The 23,474-nt window shown below is 42.1% G+C and overlaps 1 protein-coding gene across 1 annotated transcript in view; it reads right to left on the bottom strand.

Moving 5' to 3' along the window:
- The window catches only part of tbc1d9 (TBC1 domain family, member 9 (with GRAM domain)), a 27,837-nt gene extending 5,314 nt beyond the window's left edge, over positions 1–22,523 (bottom strand). Inside the window, exons 1-16 of the mRNA XM_044028339.1 lie at positions 21,787–22,523; positions 12,062–12,172; positions 9,662–9,780; positions 8,893–9,121; positions 7,971–8,232; positions 7,571–7,778; positions 7,037–7,243; positions 6,758–6,922; positions 6,428–6,578; positions 4,592–4,806; positions 4,392–4,509; positions 3,923–4,208; positions 3,086–3,215; positions 2,744–2,842; positions 2,434–2,502; positions 21–261 (exon numbers count right to left, since the gene is read on the bottom strand). Of these exons, the coding sequence (XP_043884274.1) occupies positions 21–261; positions 2,434–2,502; positions 2,744–2,842; positions 3,086–3,215; positions 3,923–4,208; positions 4,392–4,509; positions 4,592–4,806; positions 6,428–6,578; positions 6,758–6,922; positions 7,037–7,243; positions 7,571–7,778; positions 7,971–8,232; positions 8,893–9,121; positions 9,662–9,780; positions 12,062–12,172; positions 21,787–21,907 (2,731 nt within the window). The 5' untranslated portion in view covers positions 21,908–22,523. The remainder of the gene's footprint in view (positions 1–20; positions 262–2,433; positions 2,503–2,743; positions 2,843–3,085; positions 3,216–3,922; positions 4,209–4,391; positions 4,510–4,591; positions 4,807–6,427; positions 6,579–6,757; positions 6,923–7,036; positions 7,244–7,570; positions 7,779–7,970; positions 8,233–8,892; positions 9,122–9,661; positions 9,781–12,061; positions 12,173–21,786) is intronic.
- Between the last annotated feature and the right edge of the window lie 951 nt (positions 22,524–23,474).

Raw genomic sequence — 23,474 nt, 5'->3', positions numbered from 1 at the left:
ACAGAACCTCATCTTCTCACCCAAGCCATTGATGAACTCCCTGAAATTGATGAGCGCATCTCCATTCTCGTCGAGGAGACGGAAGAAGTGCGCGGCCAGGGGGTCCGAGTGGGCGCCGTTGGCCCAGGGAAACAGCAGGTTGAACAGGCCCTTGAACTGCTCCACGTCTATGCGGTACTGCTCCAGGTAGGGCAGGCTGGGGTCGTGGCGCTCTGTGGGGTTGCTGCTGCCGCCCCAGTAACAGCTGGTCAAGTGTTCGGCCTGTACAGAGGAACAGAGGGTGAGAACTGACAACGGAGACCATGTGAATCATTCGGATCAAAATAATGGACAGGGATTGAGTAGAAAAACAACCATCAGCATAGTTGTCATTGTGTCATGTTTGTGAAAACCATACCATAAATAAACATTTGGGAAAATGACTCCTCAAAGTGTGTTTACACAGAATGTCAGCGAAAGAAATAGCTCCAGATTAATGTCAATCCTGAGGTTTTTCATCCGTAGACAAGTGTGACAGCTGGTCTTCAGCCTTAAAGTGGACATATTATACCCTATTTCCCCCATTAAAATAGTTCCCTGGTGTCCTAATAAACATGTCAGTGACATGCTTTGGTCAAAATACCATAAGGATGAAGAATCATAGTAGTTCAATAACCCTGCTAAACCCGCCCCTTTCAGAACGCTCGGTTTTCGTGCATGGTCCCTTTATATGCAAATGAGACACAGGCAAACACACACCCACTTCTTCCAGGGGGTTTCTGATTTGTCCTCTTTACAGCGCTTTACAGCTCTATTCGTCTCCCCCTCCCTCCACTAGCTCTCTGACAATATCAACATGTCAGCGAGAGTGCCGTCACAGGAAGAGACGTCCTACATAAGGATCGAGCCGAACACTGTCCAACTGTAAATCAGTTAAAAACACTTAGGAACAGAAGATCAGCGGCGCGCTGAATAAACTGTATGTTGCTGTATCAGACCAGAGACTGTGCTCCGGAGACCTCACCACCGCTGACCAGCTCCGGTGCTCCGGCGAGCTGGCGATCAGCGGTGGCGATCACCGTGTAAGCTGAATAAACTGTATGTTGCTGTATCAGATCGTGTGTTCGTGTGTTCGCACCACTTCACATCAGACTGCGACCAGCGGTCGCCGTATTTAGTCAGGGGACGTATTTCACCGACGTACAAACACACAAATTGTTAAGAAAAGATCACATAGAGCTCATAACTGACCATTCTGACACGTCCTAATTAAACATATTTGTTCAGTACGTCCTCCATGACCGGAGCACAGACTCAGTCTGATACAATCACATAAAGCAGCTGTTTATGCAGCTCGCCACTGACGATCAGCGGTGCTGCACTCTCTGTGCAGCGGTGCTACACTCTCTGTGTCACCGATAGCCTAAACTGCCGCTGGCGATCAGCTGATCGCCACCGCTGATCGCCAGCGGCGCGCTGAATAAACTGTATGTTTCTGTATCAGACCGGAGACTGTGCTCCGGAGACCTCACCACCACTGACCAGCTCCGGTGCTCCGGCGAGCTGGCGATCAGCGGTGACACAGAGAGTGCAGCACCGCTGATCGCCAGCTCGCCGGAGCACCGGAGGTGGTGCGGTGGTGAGGTCTCCGGAGCACAGTCTCCGATCTGATACAGCAACATACAGTTTATTCAGCGGTTTAGGCTGTTTAGGCTATCGGTGACACAGAGAGTGTAGCACCGCTGCACAGAGAGTGCAGCACCGCTGATCGTCAGTGGCGAGCTGCATAAACAGCTGCTTTATGTGATTGTATCAGACTGAGTCTGTGCTCCGGTCATGGAGGACGTACTGAACAAATATGTTTAATTAGGACGTGTCAGAATGGTCAGTTATGAGCTCTATGTGATCTTTTCTTAACAATTTGTGTGTTTGTACGTCGGTGAAATATCTCGCAGTCTGATGTGAAGTGGTGCGAACACACGAACACACCATTGCTGACTTTATCCGGCACATTAGCTTCATATATAAAATCCTCTGTAAAACACTGTGCTCCACTGTGCAGCCACCAACAGCACACTTGTCCCGCGGCGTTGACATAATACCGCTCTTCCTCCCTCGCCTGCACTCTCATGGGACAAGGTGGAGCTAAGGTGGAGCTTGCGAAGTAAACGTACTGGTGGGGCGGTAACATTCGCGGTGAAATGCGCATGCTGACGTCATAAGCGCAGGGAATTCAACATTGAGCGTTTTATCGCCTATACTTACACTAAGCGGAACCACGAAAACATGACTGAGTATTGTTTTTCCACACTTTGGCGACTGGTAGGGCCCCCAGAGTCTCAAATATCAGTATTAAAATGGTTAAAAAGTTGATTTTGCATAACATGTCCCCTTTAACATAGTGAGAGCAGGACACGACCTGCATATATCATGAAAGTGTGCGCTAGTACTTACCTTAAATAGCACGTAAAGTTCCTCCAACTCATCAATACTGAAAGCAGTCTCTGTTACAATAGTTCTGACCTGTAACATAATCAGATGAAGTAAAAATAGAAGAGAGAGTGAGGTTTAAAGTTAAAGACAAGCCGAGTATCTGATGATGACCTGAATGTGGTTCTTTCTTCGAAATTCAAAATCTAATTTGAGCTGCAGAGACACGACAGGGTTCCGCACAAGTATTGAAGTCCACAGGGTTGGAAAACTCACTGTATACGGACAGAGTTTCTTCCACATTTACTTCATTCCAACATGTATATGCCTTTACCACGTTGCGCTTTGTCGTGTCCTCTATGGTTTGAATGACCTTCAGCCTCTGTTTGAAACGCATCTGTTCAATCACATCTGCACGGATCGAACCAAACTTCTGATAGAAGAGGAGAAACAGAGAGAAGCAAAGGTCAAACTAACTGTAAATGAAAGACTTCCACATTACTGAGAGGTTAAACCATATAAACTGAAAACACACTGCAATTCAAAGGTTGTTACTTTACAACTTCACTGAGGACAAAAACATAAACCAGGACTTGGGCCTCACTTTATAATATTTATGTCTTTAGTTTTCCTCAAAGTGTCTCAAACCAAACACAAATGTCCTGATGTCAAATACCTCGTAGGAGCTGCGGACCAGCTTAAAGATGTCCACGTCGGGATGTGGTTCTCCGTTGTCTGTTAGTAAAGAGTGCAGGTGGGGGATGGGAGGTAAAGTACTGTCCTTATTGGTCACACTGTCCAAGTACCTACAACACACAAACAGAGGAGATTACATTATTAAGCAGTCATTTAAAATGGAAGCTTCTTGCCCCTGTCTGACCCTGCACTGCTGCTGTAGACACACTAACACTTCACATTTACATGCACAGTTTAATGGAGCTAAGGCCGTAGTCTGACTAAGACGGACTATCAGACAACCTGCAGAGTCTGAGTATACATGCAGTCTCCTTCTACTTCCAGGTCAAAGACCAGGGAGGAGGTTTTGGTACGTGCTCAGAACGCCAACTCCAGTCCGACTAAGTGCATACGAAGCAAGTAATCGGACTATGAATGGGATAATCCAGGTATGTTAGTCCGACTAAGCGGTTAACATGACATGAAAACCAAATTATTGTCTTGGTCTGACTAAAATCAGACTTTTAACATGCATGTAAATGCACTGATTAGTTCGATCATTTCTGTTCATGAAGACCGAGCAGAAGCAGGATAACAACATAAAAAAAACATCGACAGTAACTTTAGGATTTTAAGACAGTGTGTAATCTTTTAAAAAACAGCTCAAGACATTTTCATTCAGGCATATCTTTGTTTGTGAATGTTTTACGCTTTATTGTCTCTTGTTTACTTGCTTGTTGTTTTTTTGAGTTTGATTTGTGCTCTGATTAGTAATGACCGAGTGTGAATAGATAAAGTACAGAGTGAATGGACACTGGTGTGTTTTGCCAGTACTTGCCTGCCTAGTACAGTCATGGCCTCGCCGTCATCCTTGCAGCACAGCAGCTGATCGATGTTGGCGTGCAGCACAGAGAGCGCCAGCTGAAAGATGACCTTAATGCCGTCGTAGAAAAAGCAGTCCACCACCACCACGGCGCTCTCAAACGGCATGACCGACAGGAAGAGAGTGAGAAACCAGGAGAGAGAAATTGTGGAGATGACGCCGAGGTCCTGCATGCAGTCGTACAGCTGTGGAACGTACTCCCGGGCCAGTTCCTCAAACACGCCCTGATCAACTAGAGCTCCTGAGAAAAAAAACGCACAAGATGCTAAAACGAGGAGATTTGTCTTTGTTCTCATGAATTAAATCGGCTATAAATCTCAGCATGGCTAAAATATCTATTTCCACAACACAAATCATGAAGGCAGCGTTTTAAAAACACATACTATACAATTCAAAACAAGCCAAGAACACACAACATACTGACCTACAACCCTAGTGTTGTAGTAGTCGGGCAGCATCCTCTCGCAGAGCGCCACCAGCAGCCAAAACGCCTCCTCCTCTTTGGCGTAGAGCAGCAGCACGGACGTCACAATATTCATGGCCTGTGGTTTTGAGGGAAAAAAAGTGTGCGTCAGTTTTCTGCCACTCCACATGAAAAACACAAGGAAGAAAGTGTGTGCGCACCTGACAGTATCCAATATTGGGGTTTCTGAAAGCGTAGGCAGTGAGGACTCTGCGGAGGGCAGCGATGCCCATCTCGTTCTGAAAGGCCGGGTGTTCAGGCAGAGAGCGGTGCAGGTCTCTCTCAATCTCCTCTGTTGCCAGGTTGTATTTGCCCATTGACTTCTCCACCAGGTCTTCATAGTATCCAGGGTGAGTGGCCATCTCGTTGATTGCTCCTATAAAAACAAAAAAACAAAACAAATGTATGTTTGAATGTGGTAAGATGAACTCTTCTGATCACTTTCATTGATTAAGATGATAAAGAAGCTTCTGTAGCTCATCAGTTACTGCACATCTGTAAGTTTCACAGATTCTATTTCCATTTCATCTACTCTACTCATGTCAACATTCAGCAGTCACCACCCTATTTCTTTATGTCACATGTTCTGTAAATATATAATAGGCCGTAGTAAATAGGCCATTTCATCAATTAAACCGGCATTTAGTGTTAATGTGCTGAAAGTGCTCGAGGTCTGTTTACAGGTTTATTAGCAAGTCATCGGCACAGCACAACAAACTGAGCACAGCAAAATGAGTGTATGTTCCAGATTTGAAACACATTTCAGGCTTTGCTGAGCTCTGTTGTGCAGACGATTACTGGAACAAGCCCCAGGACAGAACTCTCACCAAACTCGCTCCAACAACCTTGGATCTAAAATTAGACACTGATTAGGCAACAACTGAATGTTTCAAGTCAGCTTTGTAAATATGTACTGTACATTATTGGAGATTAGCGTGACAAGAAAATCATTGCTGAGAGCACGTGTTGAGGCGACTAAGTCTATAATACTGCAGCTATGACAATAAGCAGAGAGAGCAAAGCTGCTGCTGCTGCTGTTTAACATGACCAGTCCTGTCAACACTCATGTGCACACCTGAATATTAAGTATGTGCTACAGAGGCCTCCTTCAGACTTGGTATTAACGTCTGTCTCAAGAAAAACAGCTCTTAGTGTCGGATGCAAAAGGAGACATTAGAGATTTAGGCAATCACACCACATTTCAGGGAGGTCTGGGACACGTGTTAGAGATGCTCTGAGGACAGTAGCACTGTTCATCTTTTGCTTTTAACAAATCCCCAAATCCCATCAGCACAACCGTAGCTGAATTTCTGTTAGTGTTAAGTAAAATGAGCAGTGACATTGTTGTAAACTATTGAAACTTGTTCCCAAAATGACATAACTCATCCTTTTTAACAATGATATATAGTAGTAGTACTATATATCAGGAGTATAAAACTTGACAAATTCATTGTTAAATAATCTAAAAATCTAAATAATCTAAAGTAAGGCAGATGACTATGGTGGCCCTTGCAAGCCAAAATGTGTTGTTTTTCTTTGCTCGCAAAGAAAGCTTCAGCGTCAATTGCGAAATGCAAGGTTTATTCATTTGGGATGCTGTAGAAACATGGTGGCCTCTGTGAAGCAAAGCTCTAAAGTACATCTACTATCTACTAAATCTACAAATAAAATAAAATTAATTAAATTAATTAAATTTAATTAAAAAAACAAGAAACAACAACAACAAAAAAACAACATACTGAAGCTACACTCAATTTCTGCCTAGAACTCCACCTAAATATTTATACAGCAGTAAATATGGCCTAACCTATAAAATACAAGGTAACTCTAGGTTAATAATGGTCAATAAATGACGTCACATAAAATAAATAATTTATGCTGCGCTCAAACGTAAGAATGTAGTCTGCAAGGTGTGGTCTCATCGGGTCCGGCTGATACGCGAGTCAGTTGCAGTAGAGTTTGCTCCCAGTGTGCTGAGCGCTTGTTTAATTCCTCACCGGAGAAAAGCAGCCAGAGTTCCCCTCTCATGTTCTCAGGAATCCCCTTGAGGACCAGCTCCTTGGTTTTCTCAGTGCGGTACATACACACTCCCTGCCCATACTCAAAGAAGTGGCTCTTCCACGCCTGCTCCTTCATGAACTCTTTCGCCTGAGGATTAAAAAAAAGGGGGGGGAACCACTTTCATGACATGCTGTAGCTCGGGTAAAATCACTCTGACTTTATTTTCCTTGATGGATTAAATGAAAAAAGTGTATCATTTCTATTCAACTCGAGGGTATGTACTGTAACGCTTTTGTTTGTAACAGACAAAGTGTGACTGCGCTCACCAGCTTGGGGTTGAACTCCTCAGGCGAGCGGCGGCGGTACATGGTCATGAGAGCCTGTGAGGCCGTGGGGACGCTGCTGTCGTTGAGGTTGAACGTTCGCTCGCCCTCTGAACCCGAACTGTGCTGCGGACTGCTGGAGAGCAGGGACCCGTGCTGCGAGTACACCTGCGGCAGACACGTGCCATTGTGTTGTTTTTCAGAACAAACTCACAACGCAACAACACAAAGAACGAGCAAAGACGCCCGATAATTACCATTTCATCTCCGGGTCTTTCCTACCTCGTCATCAGAGCTGTTCAGGCTGCCAGTGAGTTCCCTCTCCAGGCAGATCTTGGAGGTGGTCTGCTGCAGAAAGTCTGAGATTCTCTGCACAAGGAAGTCTCGGTCCTTGAGGTTTGCAAAGAGAAAGGTCATGCGGTTCTTGGTACTGATAGAGACTGGACTGGGCAGCACGTTGGAGCTGTCTGCTTTCTCCACGATGGTCACCTGGAAGAAGGAATATATTCACATTCTTAGTCACCATGAAATAATAAATGATGACATACTGTAACCGAATTTATCTGAATTCAGTAGCTGGTGTTTGTCCAGAGAGAGGCAGAGGATACACTGATTTTTATCACAATATGTATAATTAAACTGTGAAGATTTGCACCTGTAATCAACATTAGTAGATACCCATAAAACGCTGGTTTTCACCTTTAAAAAAGTGGTTTAGGGATTTAGTTACTCTTTAACAATGGGGTATAAAGCCTTCATAAACGTGTCAATGTCTCAGTTATGTAAAATTATAATAAAACAACAAGACAGACTGACCTCGCGCAGAGGGATGATGAGGCTGCACAGTGTCTCCTCCTTGCTCGTGAAGCAGATGTAGTTGGTGGAAACGAACATCTGTCCCAGGATGTGCATCTTATTAAAGGGAGTCCACAGGGTGCAGTCTGTGTGTCCATCCAGTTTTTCATCTTTGGGCAGACGGAACAGAGCGCGGTAACGCTCGCTCTTAGCTCGGGCATCGAGGTCCCTAAAACATGTGTAAAATGTTATGTAGAGGTTTGGTTTAAGGCTGGTATTTTGTTCAGAGAAACAAAACATGTGATTATTCAAAACCTTACGTCCGTTGGTCCATTGGATAGTTTAATTTTCTAATGTTACAGAGTTTGGCAACCACTTTGCCAAGCATACAACACATTAAACTTAAAGTGTTCTTCCTCACCTCTTGAGTGCCGACACCTTCTTGGGAGACTTCTTCTTGAGCTTGGGCAGCGAGCGGTCCTGCTCGAAGCCTTTGTTGTCCAGGAGCTGACGCATGGCGATGTTGGCCAGCTGCTCTGCCAGCTTGAACGTCTCGTTGATGTTGAGGAAGACGGAGAAGACGTGCTCGTTGCTGCGGGTGCTCACCTTGATCGCGTCAGGCAGCAGGAGGGTGGCACTCTTCTCCAGCTGGGTCATGTCAGCCCAACGCACCACCAGTTTGACTTGTAGTAAGAAAGACAATTATGAGTGGTGCATTAGTAGTACACCATTAAGATAATACAAATCACATGCAACATCTGAAACACGTGTGTGGAACAAGCCAGAGCTTATTTTCACCACGACACTTTAACCAGTGGCGTTGCACTTCTGCAGTGCTTGATATGTGTGTGTAGTGCCGTGTCTTGGTGCATCCGCTGCCTCACCAACAGGGAGGTTCAGAGTTTATTTTCGGAGTCGACAAAAAAAAAACTGTTTGACCTCCTTCTTTGGCCAAAGAATCAAAAATGTGAGATATTTCCACCTCGGTGTGATGCGGACGCACACAGACATACAGGCACGTCACAATGGATGAGCACTGTGACAGCGTGAAGGCTCCCTAATAATACTCTCAAGCAGATGTTGCCTTTACAAAACTGAATAAACAGTCTTCATATATCCAATATCGCTTGCAATTCTTATCCAAACAAAGTCAAAGTTGGCACTGCACACACTGGTGCCCTTAACATTTCACCTGTCAAGCGACTCATTGGACAGACAGAAGGCCTCATAATCATTTTGGTCTTTGGAGCTTACTTTGCACCCTTTGGTGCTCACATGAGCAATTTAGAAGTTAAAATAATCTACAAAAACTAATTTAAAACAAGAAATAACCTATGTCCAACCTTCTTTTCCCAGTAAGTAGGAGTAGAAGCAGAGGTGGTTGATGCTGAGGTAGAGCCATCCCTGCCGAGGCACCTTGCCTTTCCAGTAACTGCAGGAGTAATAGTTGACCAGCTTCTCTTCATCGGGCATCCCAAATATCTTACGAAACTTGGCGCTGGCCTCTTTGAACTTGTCCGTGTCGTCATCCTCTTTGACGTCGTGGTTCTTATTGTACTCTGCAATGATGCCCTGCGGCGAGATGCAAAGCAGAGGAATGAGAAAATGTATGATCTCGTACACTTAACATACACCGGATCAGCCACGACCATAAAGCTTGTTTTCATGTTGTAGCATGGACATCTTAACCATCTGTGATGCCATCACTCATTTTGAGCTTCAATTATTCTCCATGGATTCAGTCAAAAACACAGTGATCAGCCACAGCATCGGAACGAGATTGGTGAGATGATGAGATTGGGAACAAAATCTGGCCAATTATCCTCCACTGTGGAGCAGGATTAACCGATTCTCTTCAATCTAAACGAGATTATATCACTGTTTTATAAATGCTGGCTAAAGGATGCTGTGGGAGATATTTCAATCAGCTAAAGCACAATATATCAGATTCAACATGTTTTTCACCCACTACTTGAAAAAAGGGTGTATGTGGATGTGACTAGTTATTATTAACCCCTAATTTCCATCAAAAATGAAGGTCAATAATTTGGTTATTGCACACAGAAATGTAGGAACTCGTATTTCAAACAGTCAAGAGAAAGCTGTAGTTACCTGGACCTTTCCTTTCACAAAGTTAGTAATATCATTCTCATTCTCAAAGATGGAGAGCGTCTGCAGCAGGTTATGTTCCAGCCACTCCCAGTGCTCTGTGATCTCTTTACGGGAGGTTCCTGCAGAGGAGGGAGGAGGGAGGGGGAGGGAGGAGGGCAGGTCAGGGCACAGGAGAAGCAACGAGGTGTAATGTTTCATATTGTGATGATCAGACTATTGTACCACAAATTCTTTTAACCGCTTATTCATCACAATTAGTTTTTCTTACAGAAATATTCAAGTATTATAAAATAAAATGTAATTTTATAGGGTAATGATCCAAAAGTCACTGGTTCCCATTTCATAGTGTCATCCATGTGACGGTGAATTGGAGATTACTGAGATTTAAAACTGTAGATCAAAGAAAATAAGTAGTAGTAATAAAAGAAAGTAATATGAACTTGCGTTATAACAGGGATTTCTCACAAGTTTCAACATGTAAAGATCAGACAAATTATGAATAAGTTAATCAGGGACAAACATCCGCTTTAGCAGCAGGTTATAAACCCAAGGTTGACCCCCCAAGACTAAACTGCACTGTTTTATATTTGAACAAAAACACCAGGGTGGCCATTTTGTTTCGGTCAGTAATCAGGGAAGTAGAAGTGATTTTTCACGGCCAAAGGAGAATTACATTGGCCATAATGGCTGCCATTGTGGGCCATTATGCCTCCACACTGCTGCAAACAGCACTTGAGTGAGTGCACGTATACTGCATTAGCCACGTCTGCCAGACTGCTCCACTCTGCTTTCTCTGGGCTGCAGAATTAAGAACATGGAAGGGTGGGGCGTGCGGGGGAGAGTCGAAGAGAGGGGCCAGTCTTTAGTCGGCCACCATTTCAGACAGGCAACGCAAATAATTTTCCTACACATGGATTTACTGGGTGACTGCTGAATTAAATGCATGTCAACACCATCGTCATCATATTTCAACATCTCCATAAATGAAATGACAGTATCGTCATGTAATCACGCCTCATACTGAATGACTGAATTTATTGGATCTAGTTTACAACAGCACATGTCCTTATTTGAATGTAAACAGCAACACAGAGGAGATTATTCTTCTAATGGCTTTTTAATGTGTCTCCATATACTGAACAGCAAATGCTTTAGACAGGGAGACACTTTTCACAGACGGCAAACTACCATGACTCAAATCCCAGTATCAGTTCTACTAATAACATTATAGATGTTATCTGTAACACCTAATAGCATTTAACCAACAAAACCAAATAATCTCCATCATCGCAGTCTTAGTAAATGACGGCTTTATACTGTAGTACAGTGGTCACCAACGTGGTGCCCGCGGGCACCTGGTGGCCCGCGAGCAGCCAACGAGGTGCCCGCGGGCTCATTTCACTTCACCTCCCTTGTATGTATCCATATGATCACTGAGTAAAATGTCCTTGATATTGTTTATAAAAACTGTGATAATCATTCGGAGTAAGCACTGGAATTAACGTGTATGCAATTGAATGCATAATATTTATCATTTAAATGGTAAACTGCATAAAATGTTAATATGGTAGCCCTCCATATTATTCTCTAACCTTCAGGTAGCTCTCGGTCTCAAAAAGGTTGGTGACCCCTGCTGTAGTATGTCCAAGATTATTCTCTTTAAGGCTGTAAAGTCTAAGTAGATCTATAATAGCTAATGTATTTTCATGTCTAAAAAACAGAAAACTGATTTTCACAACTTGTTAATATCAAATGGGTTGTTCTTTTTAAAGGGAAATGCCTCAAATCCAGTTAATCGTCAACAATTTTGATAACCAATGAATCAGTTTTGAAGCTTTTAACATGATTAAAACAAGATTTCTGATTGTTTTAGCTTCTTAAATGTGAATATTCTCTGGTTTCTTTGCTCCACATAACAAAGAAATCATTAAAAACTGAATCATTCTGACACGACGTTTGAGAACATCATCATTTCCAGGTTTGAAACAAACACTGATCCAATATTATTTAACGTTTCATGGACCAAACGACTACTCGAGAAAATTATCGACAGATTAATGGATGAGGAAAAGAATGGTTAGTTGGACATGAGAAACACTCATGAATGGATGCAGATTTAACCACCATCAACACCAGCAGATGACAAGAGATCATGAATAATGAAAAAAACCCAACATCCAATCATATTAAGATATTGATTTTTGAAAACGTTCCTGTAATCCTGCCCTTTGAAACCACCGGGGCATGATGTAATGGTTGGCATGCAGCTACCATGTTGTAGGCTGGTGCAGCAAGTTAAGTGAGTATAGAGGGCTCTATACTGTCTGACTCAAATAACCTCCATCACTCAAACAGATCAATTGCACAAATGTTTGGATAAATGGGTTAAAGTGTGCATACCATGAGCAATGATTGAGTAAATTAAAGAGTCAGGAGTCTGGTAGAGGATCCTGTACGGTGCCATCCGAGCACTCGAGTCCAGGACGACATCAAGGGTCCCAACCAGCAAACCTACAAAACAAGAAAAGTATCATTAAAGACTGACAAGCAAAATAGCAAAGAACAAGTCAAAATGACAACGTGACAAACTAAGAGCATTAACGTTCAGGTCAGTTTGCTGTGCTGAACTTACAGGGGAAACCCATGAGACCTCTGTGGTTAAAGATTAGAGAGTATGAAACAGCTGCAGCATGTCTGTCACGGTGCTCGAGGTGTGGGTTTGTTTGACATGTTCCATGACCTTTTTAATAATATTTATAATAACATGTCAAGCCCACACAAGCTGGCAAGACCAACACACCAGAGAAGAACATAAACTACTAATAACATCAGACATTAAAGTTAATTCTGTTCCGGCATATTTACAGTTTCATTCATTATAGGCATTTTCAGTTCAACACAATAATGACAATGCAGATAAAAGTGTGTCTCAGACTCAATCTCGCCTTATTTACGTAACCTAGTTTTCTTTCAAAACCTTTTTAAATCTGCAAACTTCAAGGACAAGATGAAGGATTCCTGTTCTTTTTTTTACTGCATATGGGTTAGAGATCGCAGTGTTATAGAAACATACCAAAATGTAACTTAAATAAAAAAAAGGTAATCTAATGTAGAGGAAATGATGGTCTGCACCAGAGAATATTTCTTTATACTGGTGCATCTAAAGCTTTCACAGACATCAGTGAAAATATCTGCTGCTAACATTATTAGCGATCAACGAGGTCATATTTAGAAAAAACCTGTTTGTCAAACATGTGGCTTTTGAAATTGACACCGGACACACTGAAGCTTTGTGTTTCACACTCACAGTTTATATGAAAAAAAGAAAACAATATGGGAAATGTCCCTTAAAGGTTCTCTTAAAGGTTCTCTAAAATACTAGATCAGATAAAGGTAGTAAGTCATTGGTAGGTGAACGTAGTCAACATATTGTATACATACTTTCTGTTTCAATAAGACTATAGTTCTTATTGAGTGTTAAGTGTTAAGTGTAGTGACTAACTGGCATTATAATGATGAGTTCAAAGGTCATTATGACCTACGAATCCATTTGGTTTGTGCGGTTTGAAGATGAAATGTCATTGGTATGTTTCCGCCTCCTGTTTGGGTTAGGGTTAACTTTCGGCCATTTTAAACAGGAAGTGCCCTCTAACTTTGCCGTACGTTGACCTTATATGTGACACCAGGGACCTGTCCTGAACATGTCTGCAAAAGATCACCTCCGTACAGGAAGTGGAACACCCAAAACAGGAAGTAAAGCCTAAAATTGTCCGATTGACTAGATATGTGGGTTACGGGACATTTCCTGAAAACGTTTACGGACACGCCTTTCACCCAACAGGAAGTCGGCCATTTTAAACAGTCAAGTCAAGTCAAGTCAAATTTTATTTATATAGCACATATACAAACGGCTGAGCAGCAACCAAAGTGCTTCACAGAAAGTGCTTAAGTGCTGAATACAAAAGACATAAAAAGAAAAGAAAAGAAAGAAAAGAAAAGGGTTAAAAGACAAAGACTGATTTAGACAATTTAAACAGGAAGTGCCCTCTAACTTTATCCGATCTGCACAAAACTTTATATGTGAGTTAAGGGATCTTCCCTGTATACTTATATGGAGACGCCGTTGACGAACAGGAAGTCGGCCATTTTAAACAGGAAGTGCCCTCTAACTTTGCCATACGTTGTCCGATCTGCATGAAACCTTATATGTGACACCCAGTGTTGGGAGTAACAGCATTTAAGTATAACGGCGTTACTAACGGCGTTATTTTTTCAGAAACGGAGTAATCTAATTAATTACTTTTCCTATCGTTGCAACGCCGTTACCGTAACTGAGAATGTAAAGTGGCGCGTTACTTGGGTTACAATTCGGTTGAATGAAGCGCTGCGGTGTCGGGCTATCTGACAGCCACACACCAGCTGCCGGGAGAGAGCAGGGGTGGACGACACCGTTGCAAATGCGATGATGATAGGCTGGGTGGACGGGTGCCCTGCTCACGCTGTCTCACTGTACGCTCTAAGACAATGCGTTTTGTCTTAGAGCGTTTGTCTTAAAACGTTTTGCAACCGCATCAGACCTGGTGTAAAATTACGTCTATTAGTGGATCGGGGAATGTGCGTCAAAAAATTAAAGTGGGCGGGGCAAATAACTGCTCCACCCTCTAAAACTTGTGTGCCTGAGGAGCAAGTTTAATGTACATGCACGAAACTTGGTACATGCGTTCCTTAGGTCAGGACGGTCAAAAAATCTAGTGAAGACCTAAGCTTTAAAACTAACAGGAAAGCCGCCACCTTGGATTGAAAGTTAACTTAAGGCCTTTCAAAGAGAAGGGGGAGCATACATCAGCATTTTTAAACACGGTTTTAAAGGCACTAAACGTTGTATAATGTACAGGCCATTTTACCTACATGCATCTCATCATGCGCACAGTTGATTAATCTTTACATTTTTAACATGTTTGTTGAGCTGAAGGCTGCACACCATTCAGTGCAGGAACCTTTCATAGCGCACATCTGAAAGCTTATTAACCTTTAAACCTGCAGACTTTATAGATTACAGTAAGAATGTATTATTAATGAACGATTAGCATTTGTGTGACAAGCCTTTGCTGTTGGCTTGTTGACTGCATGTCTCCTCAGTCACACTGAAACACCTATACGGGAATTTCATTCGTCACCTCCGAAAAACGTGCGACAACATTGCAAGTGTGATGCTTTTCCTCAAAGTGTGTGATTACTGTGGTTCAGAGGAGAACATGCAGTATATGTTCAACTGAGACGTGAGGTTATTTTTATTCAGCGCAAACACATGATGAGTCACCCAGAGAGAAGAGGAGGGGAGACGTGTAAGGGAAGTTCATCTGCCGTCTCATTTTCATCCATAAAACACATTCAAGTACTGTGACAAACAGCTCATCATTCGAACCGGACCGAATTAACTGTCAAACCTTTTGCTCTCTTCCCACATCTCAATCTCCCTGCCTTCAGTGATGTGTCATCGAATCTTTAAAAGGATTGAGGCCTCAACAAATAACTGGCAGTTCTGTAAAAAGGTGACCAGCACATGGATGCAGATATGTCAGGTGTCGTCGACTGCTGACCGGATGTATTTTACGAGAACTCCTTTTCAACAGCGGCGTATGTCAGTCATGCAGAGAGCAACCACATGTTGACATTCTACCCACTTATTTACCCACTCATTACCACATGATACAAGTACTTGGTGCTACACTATTACATGCACAAAACCATAACTGTGCAACAACCATTTTCTGTGCATTATTATGAATTCCACTTGTATACAGTCCTGTGTATATTGTGTCTCATTAATGGAGTGACACAGATTTCATATCCCATGTGCTGCTGTAACATAAAAGGATATCAATCTTAAATGCCTGTGAAAACACCTATGAAATCCCCTGCATCATCATCATCATCAAGGGTGACAGACAGACAGACAGACGCTGCATAGCTGGTAAAAAATTGTCCACATTCCCACTGAAACTAATGCGATGATGCAGCTTGACAGTTTGATTTTATGAGTTTGTGACAAACAATCATCAGTTGTGTGAGTGGACTTCCTCTTACAAACCATGTATGTATTAAAGTAGCTGTGAGGAACAAACTGACACACACACACAAAAAAGTCACAATAAGCAACACACGTGGAGCTTTGTTGTCATGAATGATTCTGAGCTGAGGTTTTAACGCAGGTAAATCCCACATTTAACACATTAGAAAGGAGAGCACCGTCACCTGTTCCCTCCTCTTCTCAATCCAACACAAGTGAGATCAAAAAGTGACAGACGCCTTTGTTTGAATACAAGAGGGGGAGTAATTTAACGCAAACATCACATGGAACATTAGAAGCCCACATCCTCTTTCACAACTCCGCTTATACAGAGATCAGTTCCTTCCATGAACTGGATGAGTGGGCGCACAACCGCAAAACAAAGGCATCGTGCCGCTGCAGTGGCACATGTTGTGCTTATTATTTCTGGTTGGCTGGAACATTCCTCAAAATGCACCGTCTGCTTCTGCACAGAACAGGCCATAAAAGCATGTGATGCTTTTTGCACTTCTTCTCACAACTGACAAACAACTTCCTCTGATCATTTTTCACACATTGAATGGGAAACCAAACCAACCGCGTGAGAGGGGGGAAAAAAACACTACTTGGCTGTTTTTGTTTATATCGTCTCTGTGTAAAAGAGGAAGAAAAAAAAAGCTTGGGGGAGGGTTGTTGGTGCAGGACCTTTCCATTGATTACACAGAAGCAAACTATCTCCCTCAGACCAAATAATCCATGGTGTATAGATAACATAAGCGTGGATACTCAGCGTCACATGCAACTTTAATTTGATCCACTTATTAAGTGTATTTTGCTGCTTTTGTTCCATGCTACATATACTGATATAAAGCATGGGTTATCAATTGCAAGGGAATTACGTGGCCTACAAAGAACAGGCTCATTATTTGTCCGAGTGCAGACAAACAGATAGTAGAGACTATGAGACATTGTCTTGTACTCTGACTATAATAATTGTGGAACTTTAGTATCAAGGCGGCACCGGTGAGTTCATTTGCTGTCACTATTGTGTGGACACACTTTACTTCCTCCACAATACACAGAATTTGAAAGGACATATTTAGGAAAAGATCTCCGAGTTCTCCCTACAGGCAAAAAGATCTAATGTTTTATCATTTTATTGATGAACCGATTATTAACCAGTCAATAGAGTAATCACAATCGATTTGAATAAATGTTTCATTTTTTAAGGGTCAATATTACAATATTATGTTCTGGCTACTTAGCTCATTGAATTCTACATTTTTTATTTATGGACAAAGAAATAACATAATAACATGTTTGTGTCGGATACCGATTTCACAAACTCGAGTATCTACCGATACTAATATTAGTCCGATACAGTCATTTTTGAAGCTGTTAACAACACATTAGTGCTGAGACATGTCAAACACATAATTCTCCAACTGTGCAACAAATATCGTTCTCCCAAAAAAGAAGAAATAAACAGCCCAAACATGACATTTTTACAGTCTGTGCTTAGTAAAGCATGTGATACATATAAGATTTTTAGATTTAATCTGATTTTATTTTCTATCCGTTTATGTTTTCACCAGTATCGGACCGATACAGATACAGGCCGATACCATTTCCTATCCCTAATTTGACCCTTTGAAGAACATTTTGAGGTGTGGGAAACACAGTTTTCTACATTACGTGGACAATGTACATTCGCTGTGGCCCTGGACACAACATGTGGCACCAACTTGGATGAATTGAATTTTACAGGTATGAATATGAAAAAATAGTCAAATATAAAAAGAAAATGTAGGAAAAATAAACAGAATCTGATTCTGATACATTTTCAGATCATGACACTGATGATTATTGCGTGTAGCTAACTGTAAAACTGTCCGTGTCCTGGTGCTGCCAGTGGCTTCTGCTCTTGAGAACAGTGCCAGTGTCACGGAGAGGTCAGCACAGATTGGCACAAGTCAGCGAGCTCAGCATTAACATAACAATGACATCATTATTTTAGAAAAAAAAAAAAAAAGTTTGCAGTCTTCATGTTTTCAAAGAGTTTATAAAAATCTGTGATACAGTTTTGCATTAAGATTAAGATTAAGATGACTCGTCTTCTCAGAGAATATGTAGATATCCCATTCACAACTCTGACTATATTCGGGTTTTACATGAATTTGACGAGGTACATTCTTTTTTGTCAGATAGTTCACTGGATTTATTTTGTAAAACGTTTGTTTCCAACCTTGAGGCTGGGTTTTCCACAAGGGGGAGAAAGATTTGCTTCGGTGAATGCAAGATAATTAGGCTATAGGGGATTTGTCTTTGTTTGTTTTTTCTCCAATTAATTTTTGCTTCATCTTGTGGCTTTAATCTATCATGGAGTTAAAAGGGATGAAAAATCACTCTGCAGCACAACAAATCCCTGCACACAGGCGAGTTTCTGAGGCATTAGGGATGGGAATTGGCTTAAATCTGGCGATATGAATGATACACATCCCAATACAGGGGTGAGAGTTGTTTCCCCCAAATAGTCTATTATAAAGGAAGATTCTCATTGTAAATATTACAATGTTTTCTTCCTCTAGTAAAAGCAGAGAGAGAGAGAGAGTCCAATGGCCCAAAGTGTTCACATCCAAAAGAGGTAACACACACACACACACACTAAACATATGCATTCAACACCCTTTGAAGAGCATCAGCACATTATTCTGTCAAATTCATTCACTATAATATCTCCTGACCTAAATGTCTACAGGCTGGATTTCTACGTCATCAAAGAGAGCAACTTCCTCTAAACAACCCGGTACATGAGATAACGTCCCCGCCTGTATATTTGTTTAATATATTGTTGTTATATATAAAAGCATGTGCCAGAGAAAAGTCGCGGCTATCTGTTATTTGTCCATATTTACTACAATTGCAGAGAAATGGAGAGAAATAAAGGTTATAGCCAGAGCCAGACACAACCAAGCAGAGTAATGAACACAACTGACAGTAGGTATCAGACTATTAAGCTGCGACCGCTGACCAGTCACTTCTATGACCTGTCCCGCTTCCCTCTCTCTGCTGCTGCTGCTGCTGCTGTTTGACCCATTTTGGATGGAATAAGCAAGAGGGAGGAGGAGTGAGAGAAGGAGAATGATTCAGCAAGATCGTGCAAACAGACACCGTCTTTAGTTTCACTGAGGCCCACGAGCAGCTGCACAAAAATATACATGGAAAATAGACAAACACACAGATGTACACAAATGTAACAAAAACATGTTACAAAATGTAATATTACAATCATATGTCACTAGTGTCACAAACCCTCGTGTGAAATATTGATTAATATCTCCTTTTTTCTGATAACGATTATTCTGATAATGAAAATTAAACACAATTCACTTATTGTGCGCACTCGTGCAGACTCACACATGAGTCTGCACAGTCCTTACGGTCAATCATCATGACCTCATCTCTGTATGACCAGACCAGACAGTAGAGTGCTTTCATTTGATGCAAATACTTGGTTAAAGTTAAGTAGGTTCTCAAACTTTGAGGACCCTCGAAATGTTTCTACAGCAGCTTAAATGTGTGACTTTTACGTTCTGAAGCGGAAGCTTACTACACACATGAAAAACACTTGTTTTCCACACTTTGGTAAAGGTCAGAATGACTGAAGGAGTGCTTCTTTACGCGTGGCACCAAGTAAATATAACGCTACCTACAGGTTTGCAAAGCTTGCACCGGCCAGCAGGATAGTGTGTAAAGATAATTGGTAGAATTAGGTGGCACACTTGCCTTTGCAGCAAGAAGACCGCGGTGTGCGACCTTGTCGGAACGAGGGCCTTTCTGCATGGAGTTTGCATTTTCTACCCGTGTGTGCGTGGGTTTTCTCTGGGTTCTCCGGCTTCCTCCCACAGTCCAAAAACATGCAATGTGGCCCTGTGATGGACTGGTGAACTGTTCAGGGTGTACCCTACCTATCACTTTGGCCCAGCATCCCCACGCGACCCGCATGTGGAGGATAAAGCGGTAGGAAATGGATGGAGGGAGGATTAGGTGGTTTTCTGGCCACAAGAGTGTTTTCCCTGTGATGGACTGGTGACATGTCCAGGTTGTCCCCCCGCCTTTGGCCTTATGTCAGCTGGGATCAGCTCCAGCCCCTGTGACCCTCATGTTGAGGGTAAAGCGGTAGACGATGAAGGAGTGAGGAGCTTTTGCACCTGTTTAATGTTTTATGTGTTGGGTTTTAGTGTGTGTTTTTATACATCTCAGACGTGAATTGCTGCTGGGTTGAAGGCGGCTGACAGTCTGTAGGAAAGTAAATCTGCACATCAGGTATTTCAACATTTAGTTATGTGATTTCTCTCTTTGAAATCACATAACTAAATGTTATGACCCACTTTAGTAAGTGTTAAATAAAGTGTTTTCAGACTTATTTGTCCTGCAGAGCATCAGCAGCCCATCAGCTGATTCTTCATTTTGGTTTTGGTTTTTTCTTTATCTAATCCCCCCGGCACATGAGCTGATAACAGACACAAATAAATGGTAGGTGCCCTTCGGTTTTTCTTCTATTTATATTTCTTTGGTTTTGTATTTTATCTGCTGTCTTCTCCATTTGTAACAGAAAACCCAAATCAAGCGTTGGTGTGGAAGTCAGCTTAGGCTAAAGGTGTGTAGTGGGATCTTGCTGTGAAAATACCCACAAGTGTAAGTTTGTAAACAGTGTGCGAGTCAAAACATCAAATCTTTTCTTCTACGGACCTTTTTTTCATCAAATCTTAACAATTCAACCTTGTACAAAAAATGTAATCGCTAGAAATGCTAGTTACTGGTGTCTGCTCTTTGACTCAGTTCATCATTTTTTCAGAATAAAAGACAACAAATTCTGCATGGATCTGTTGTTTTTGTTTTAATCTGATTTCATTTGAAAGTAAAAACAAGGTCCTGAATCCACAATTCATCTACCAGGCCAAATATTACTGCAGGTGGGAAAGTTTTGGCCACCATGCACTTGCTGACCACTGACTTTAACTGTGCAGTGGAACGTAATCCTTTTCCAGTGAGTGATCTGAGGTCAAAGTTCACGGAGCTACAAAGTGAGTGATCATGAAATTCCGATCATACATAACACATACACTTTAAACTTCACCTCCTTCACTGTTGTATAATGACAATAAAGATGCTTTCCTTCATTGCCATTTATCACGGACACCTGCAGTGAAACCATTAGTTGTCACTACTTCTTAAACCCGTGGTTTAACTGCGCGTCAGGGTCCTGTAGTAGTATCCCACTATCCCAGAACGTGGAGAATAGGACACAAGAAGAGAACAACGCTACAGCTTCCTCGTCGGGCAGGGGAGTCTGGGTGTCAGCCAGTTCGAGGGTCAGATGACTATCCTTCTCCTTCTTTTATTGTCAAAATGTTTTTTTCTGCTTGGTGGGCGGGGCTTACACTCCACGCACAGCACTGATGGCGCAATTTGCATCGTGCGCACTGTGCGTGGAAGTATACCAGGGCCTTTACACACTGGACCTTTAAGGATATATTTGCACCAAAACTGTCTCATTCCCTGTGCAATACTACAAATGATAACACCGTCTTCCCTGAGTGCATGATTTTGTACATACTGTATATATATAGTGAAGCTTTTGTTATTTATCTTGTTTGCATTTGTTGTCGTGCACATATTTAATAGTATTGATCAATCTTTATTCCTTGCTGTATTTCTACTTTTCTACCTTGCTGTGTTGTTGTTGCCTGCTGTAACACTGTGTCGCACGAATATAGGATTATCTAATCTTATCTTATCTCTTATATACATGTTTGGTTTATTTTGATAAATGGAATCTTTCTTTTTTTTAATGCAATAAAAGGCTCGAACATGGGGAAGAACAACATTTCCACACATTCAGGTGAAAGATCACCTGTGACAGCTGACTGTGACCACGTGGTTTTCTCACCTTTCACCTGGGCCGTTTCTTCACTGCGTCTATAGTGATCATCGTCATCATCATCATCATCATCATTACACAAACACACAGACAGACAGACAGACGGACGGACGGACAGACAGACAGACTCACCAGCCAGTCCTCCGCCTCCTTCCCCGTGGCCCTTCCGTTTCTGGAGGATGAAATAGGGGTTTGCTCTCTCGGTGATCCACAACGCTCCCGCCAGTAACACGTCTTCAGGAGTGACCCACATTTTTCTCCAGTCTTTTTTTCCCCTCCTCCCTCTTGTTTTTGTTTTTTTAAGAAAACATTGAACACACGCTTTCGCCGACGGCGACCATGAAGCTGGTCTGTGCGGTCAGGTTTAGGGATAGAATCACTCAATAAAACGCAGACGAGCCTTTAAAGACACAGTTCTGCTCGTGAACGTTGATGAAAAAGAGTTGCTATAATTAAACCTGGCAGCAGCAGCAGCAGCAGCGTCGGCACGGGTCGGCACGGATCGGCCGGGATCGACTTCCAACATGGAAGCGCAGACAGTAGATTTTCTTCTTCCAGGATTTTATATAAATGAATTTCTCCCAGGTTTCTTCGCTGTGAGGCAGCTCGGGGTTTGCTGCGGTCTTTGTCGTCGATTGGACGGATCGGCAGGTGTGACCACACTCGTTTGTTTATACTCGTGTAGATGAAAACAACGCGGAGGACGAGCCGTCAACAGTCTCCCCGCGGAGGCGTCCACAAGTGTCGCGAAGCTGCGGTGTTTACGCAGTAACGACAATGACGCCACGGTTCACTCGTCCTTCTCCTCCGTCTCCTTCTCCTTCTTCTCCTCCTCACTCCGCTGCTGCTCACGAAATAAAGGCAGCGCGTCACGGGCTGGCCATCGCGAGACGTCGCCGAGCAGGAGGCGCACGCGCACGAGAGAACAGAGACAACAAAGCCAGAACAAACCTGTGGAGTCCACATATGTCTCCATGTTCTGTATCTAACTTTCATGTTTATATAAGGAAGCGCAGATGGTAACATTAATATTTCCTCATGTTTCCCCCTATTTATTGTAATATACTCATGTAAATAACATTGTTTTAATCTTATTTTCATTACTTATTGTATCACTTATCTTAATTTAAATGTGTGTATGGATGAATGAATGCACCTTGAGCTCTCCATGACAATAAGTGATGAAGACAATGCCATGATGAATATAGATATATATACAGACATAAAGATGATATGTGGTGCAGCCGCTCCAAAAAGCAAATAAACAAAACAATTCACGTGATTCAAGTCTGTTCACTTTCTTAATGTGACCCTGAAAGGTCACAGGTTGAGGTTCCACAAACTGTCACCTTGATCTTCTCACACAAGAACAAACAACATTCAACCAATATATGCAACGCAGAAAAGAGCCATCAGATTAATAAATGAAAAAATTAATAAATGGAGACAAACACAAATGAGCCCTTCTTTAAAAATACAAGCTGTAAAATGTCCAGATCTGATTCACTTTAAAACAACACAAACAATAGAAATAGCAAGAAAAAACATGTCCAAATGAAATAAAGAAAATTGTTTTGTGTGCCAGGACAATATGAATTAAAGCAGAGTAAAAACATAAATAAGTTCAAAAAGAATATACAAAATACATATACGTAGGGTTGAAGATGGTTGGTGGTGGGATTAAGTTGTATCTATCTATCTATCTATCTGTCTGTTTATCTATCTATCTATCTATCTATCTATCTATCTAACACAACTAAATGGCACACAGACATAAGGAGATTGTGAGTCATATGCAGAAAATGTATGTTGGGTTTCCT

The sequence above is a fragment of the Solea senegalensis genome, linkage group LG6, assembly GCF_019176455.1.
Source record: "Solea senegalensis isolate Sse05_10M linkage group LG6, IFAPA_SoseM_1, whole genome shotgun sequence".
Classification (NCBI taxonomy): Eukaryota; Metazoa; Chordata; class Actinopteri; order Pleuronectiformes; family Soleidae; genus Solea; species Solea senegalensis.
The sequence above is the reverse complement of the archived record's forward strand: the minus strand, read 5'-3'. Positions and strand labels throughout refer to the sequence as shown.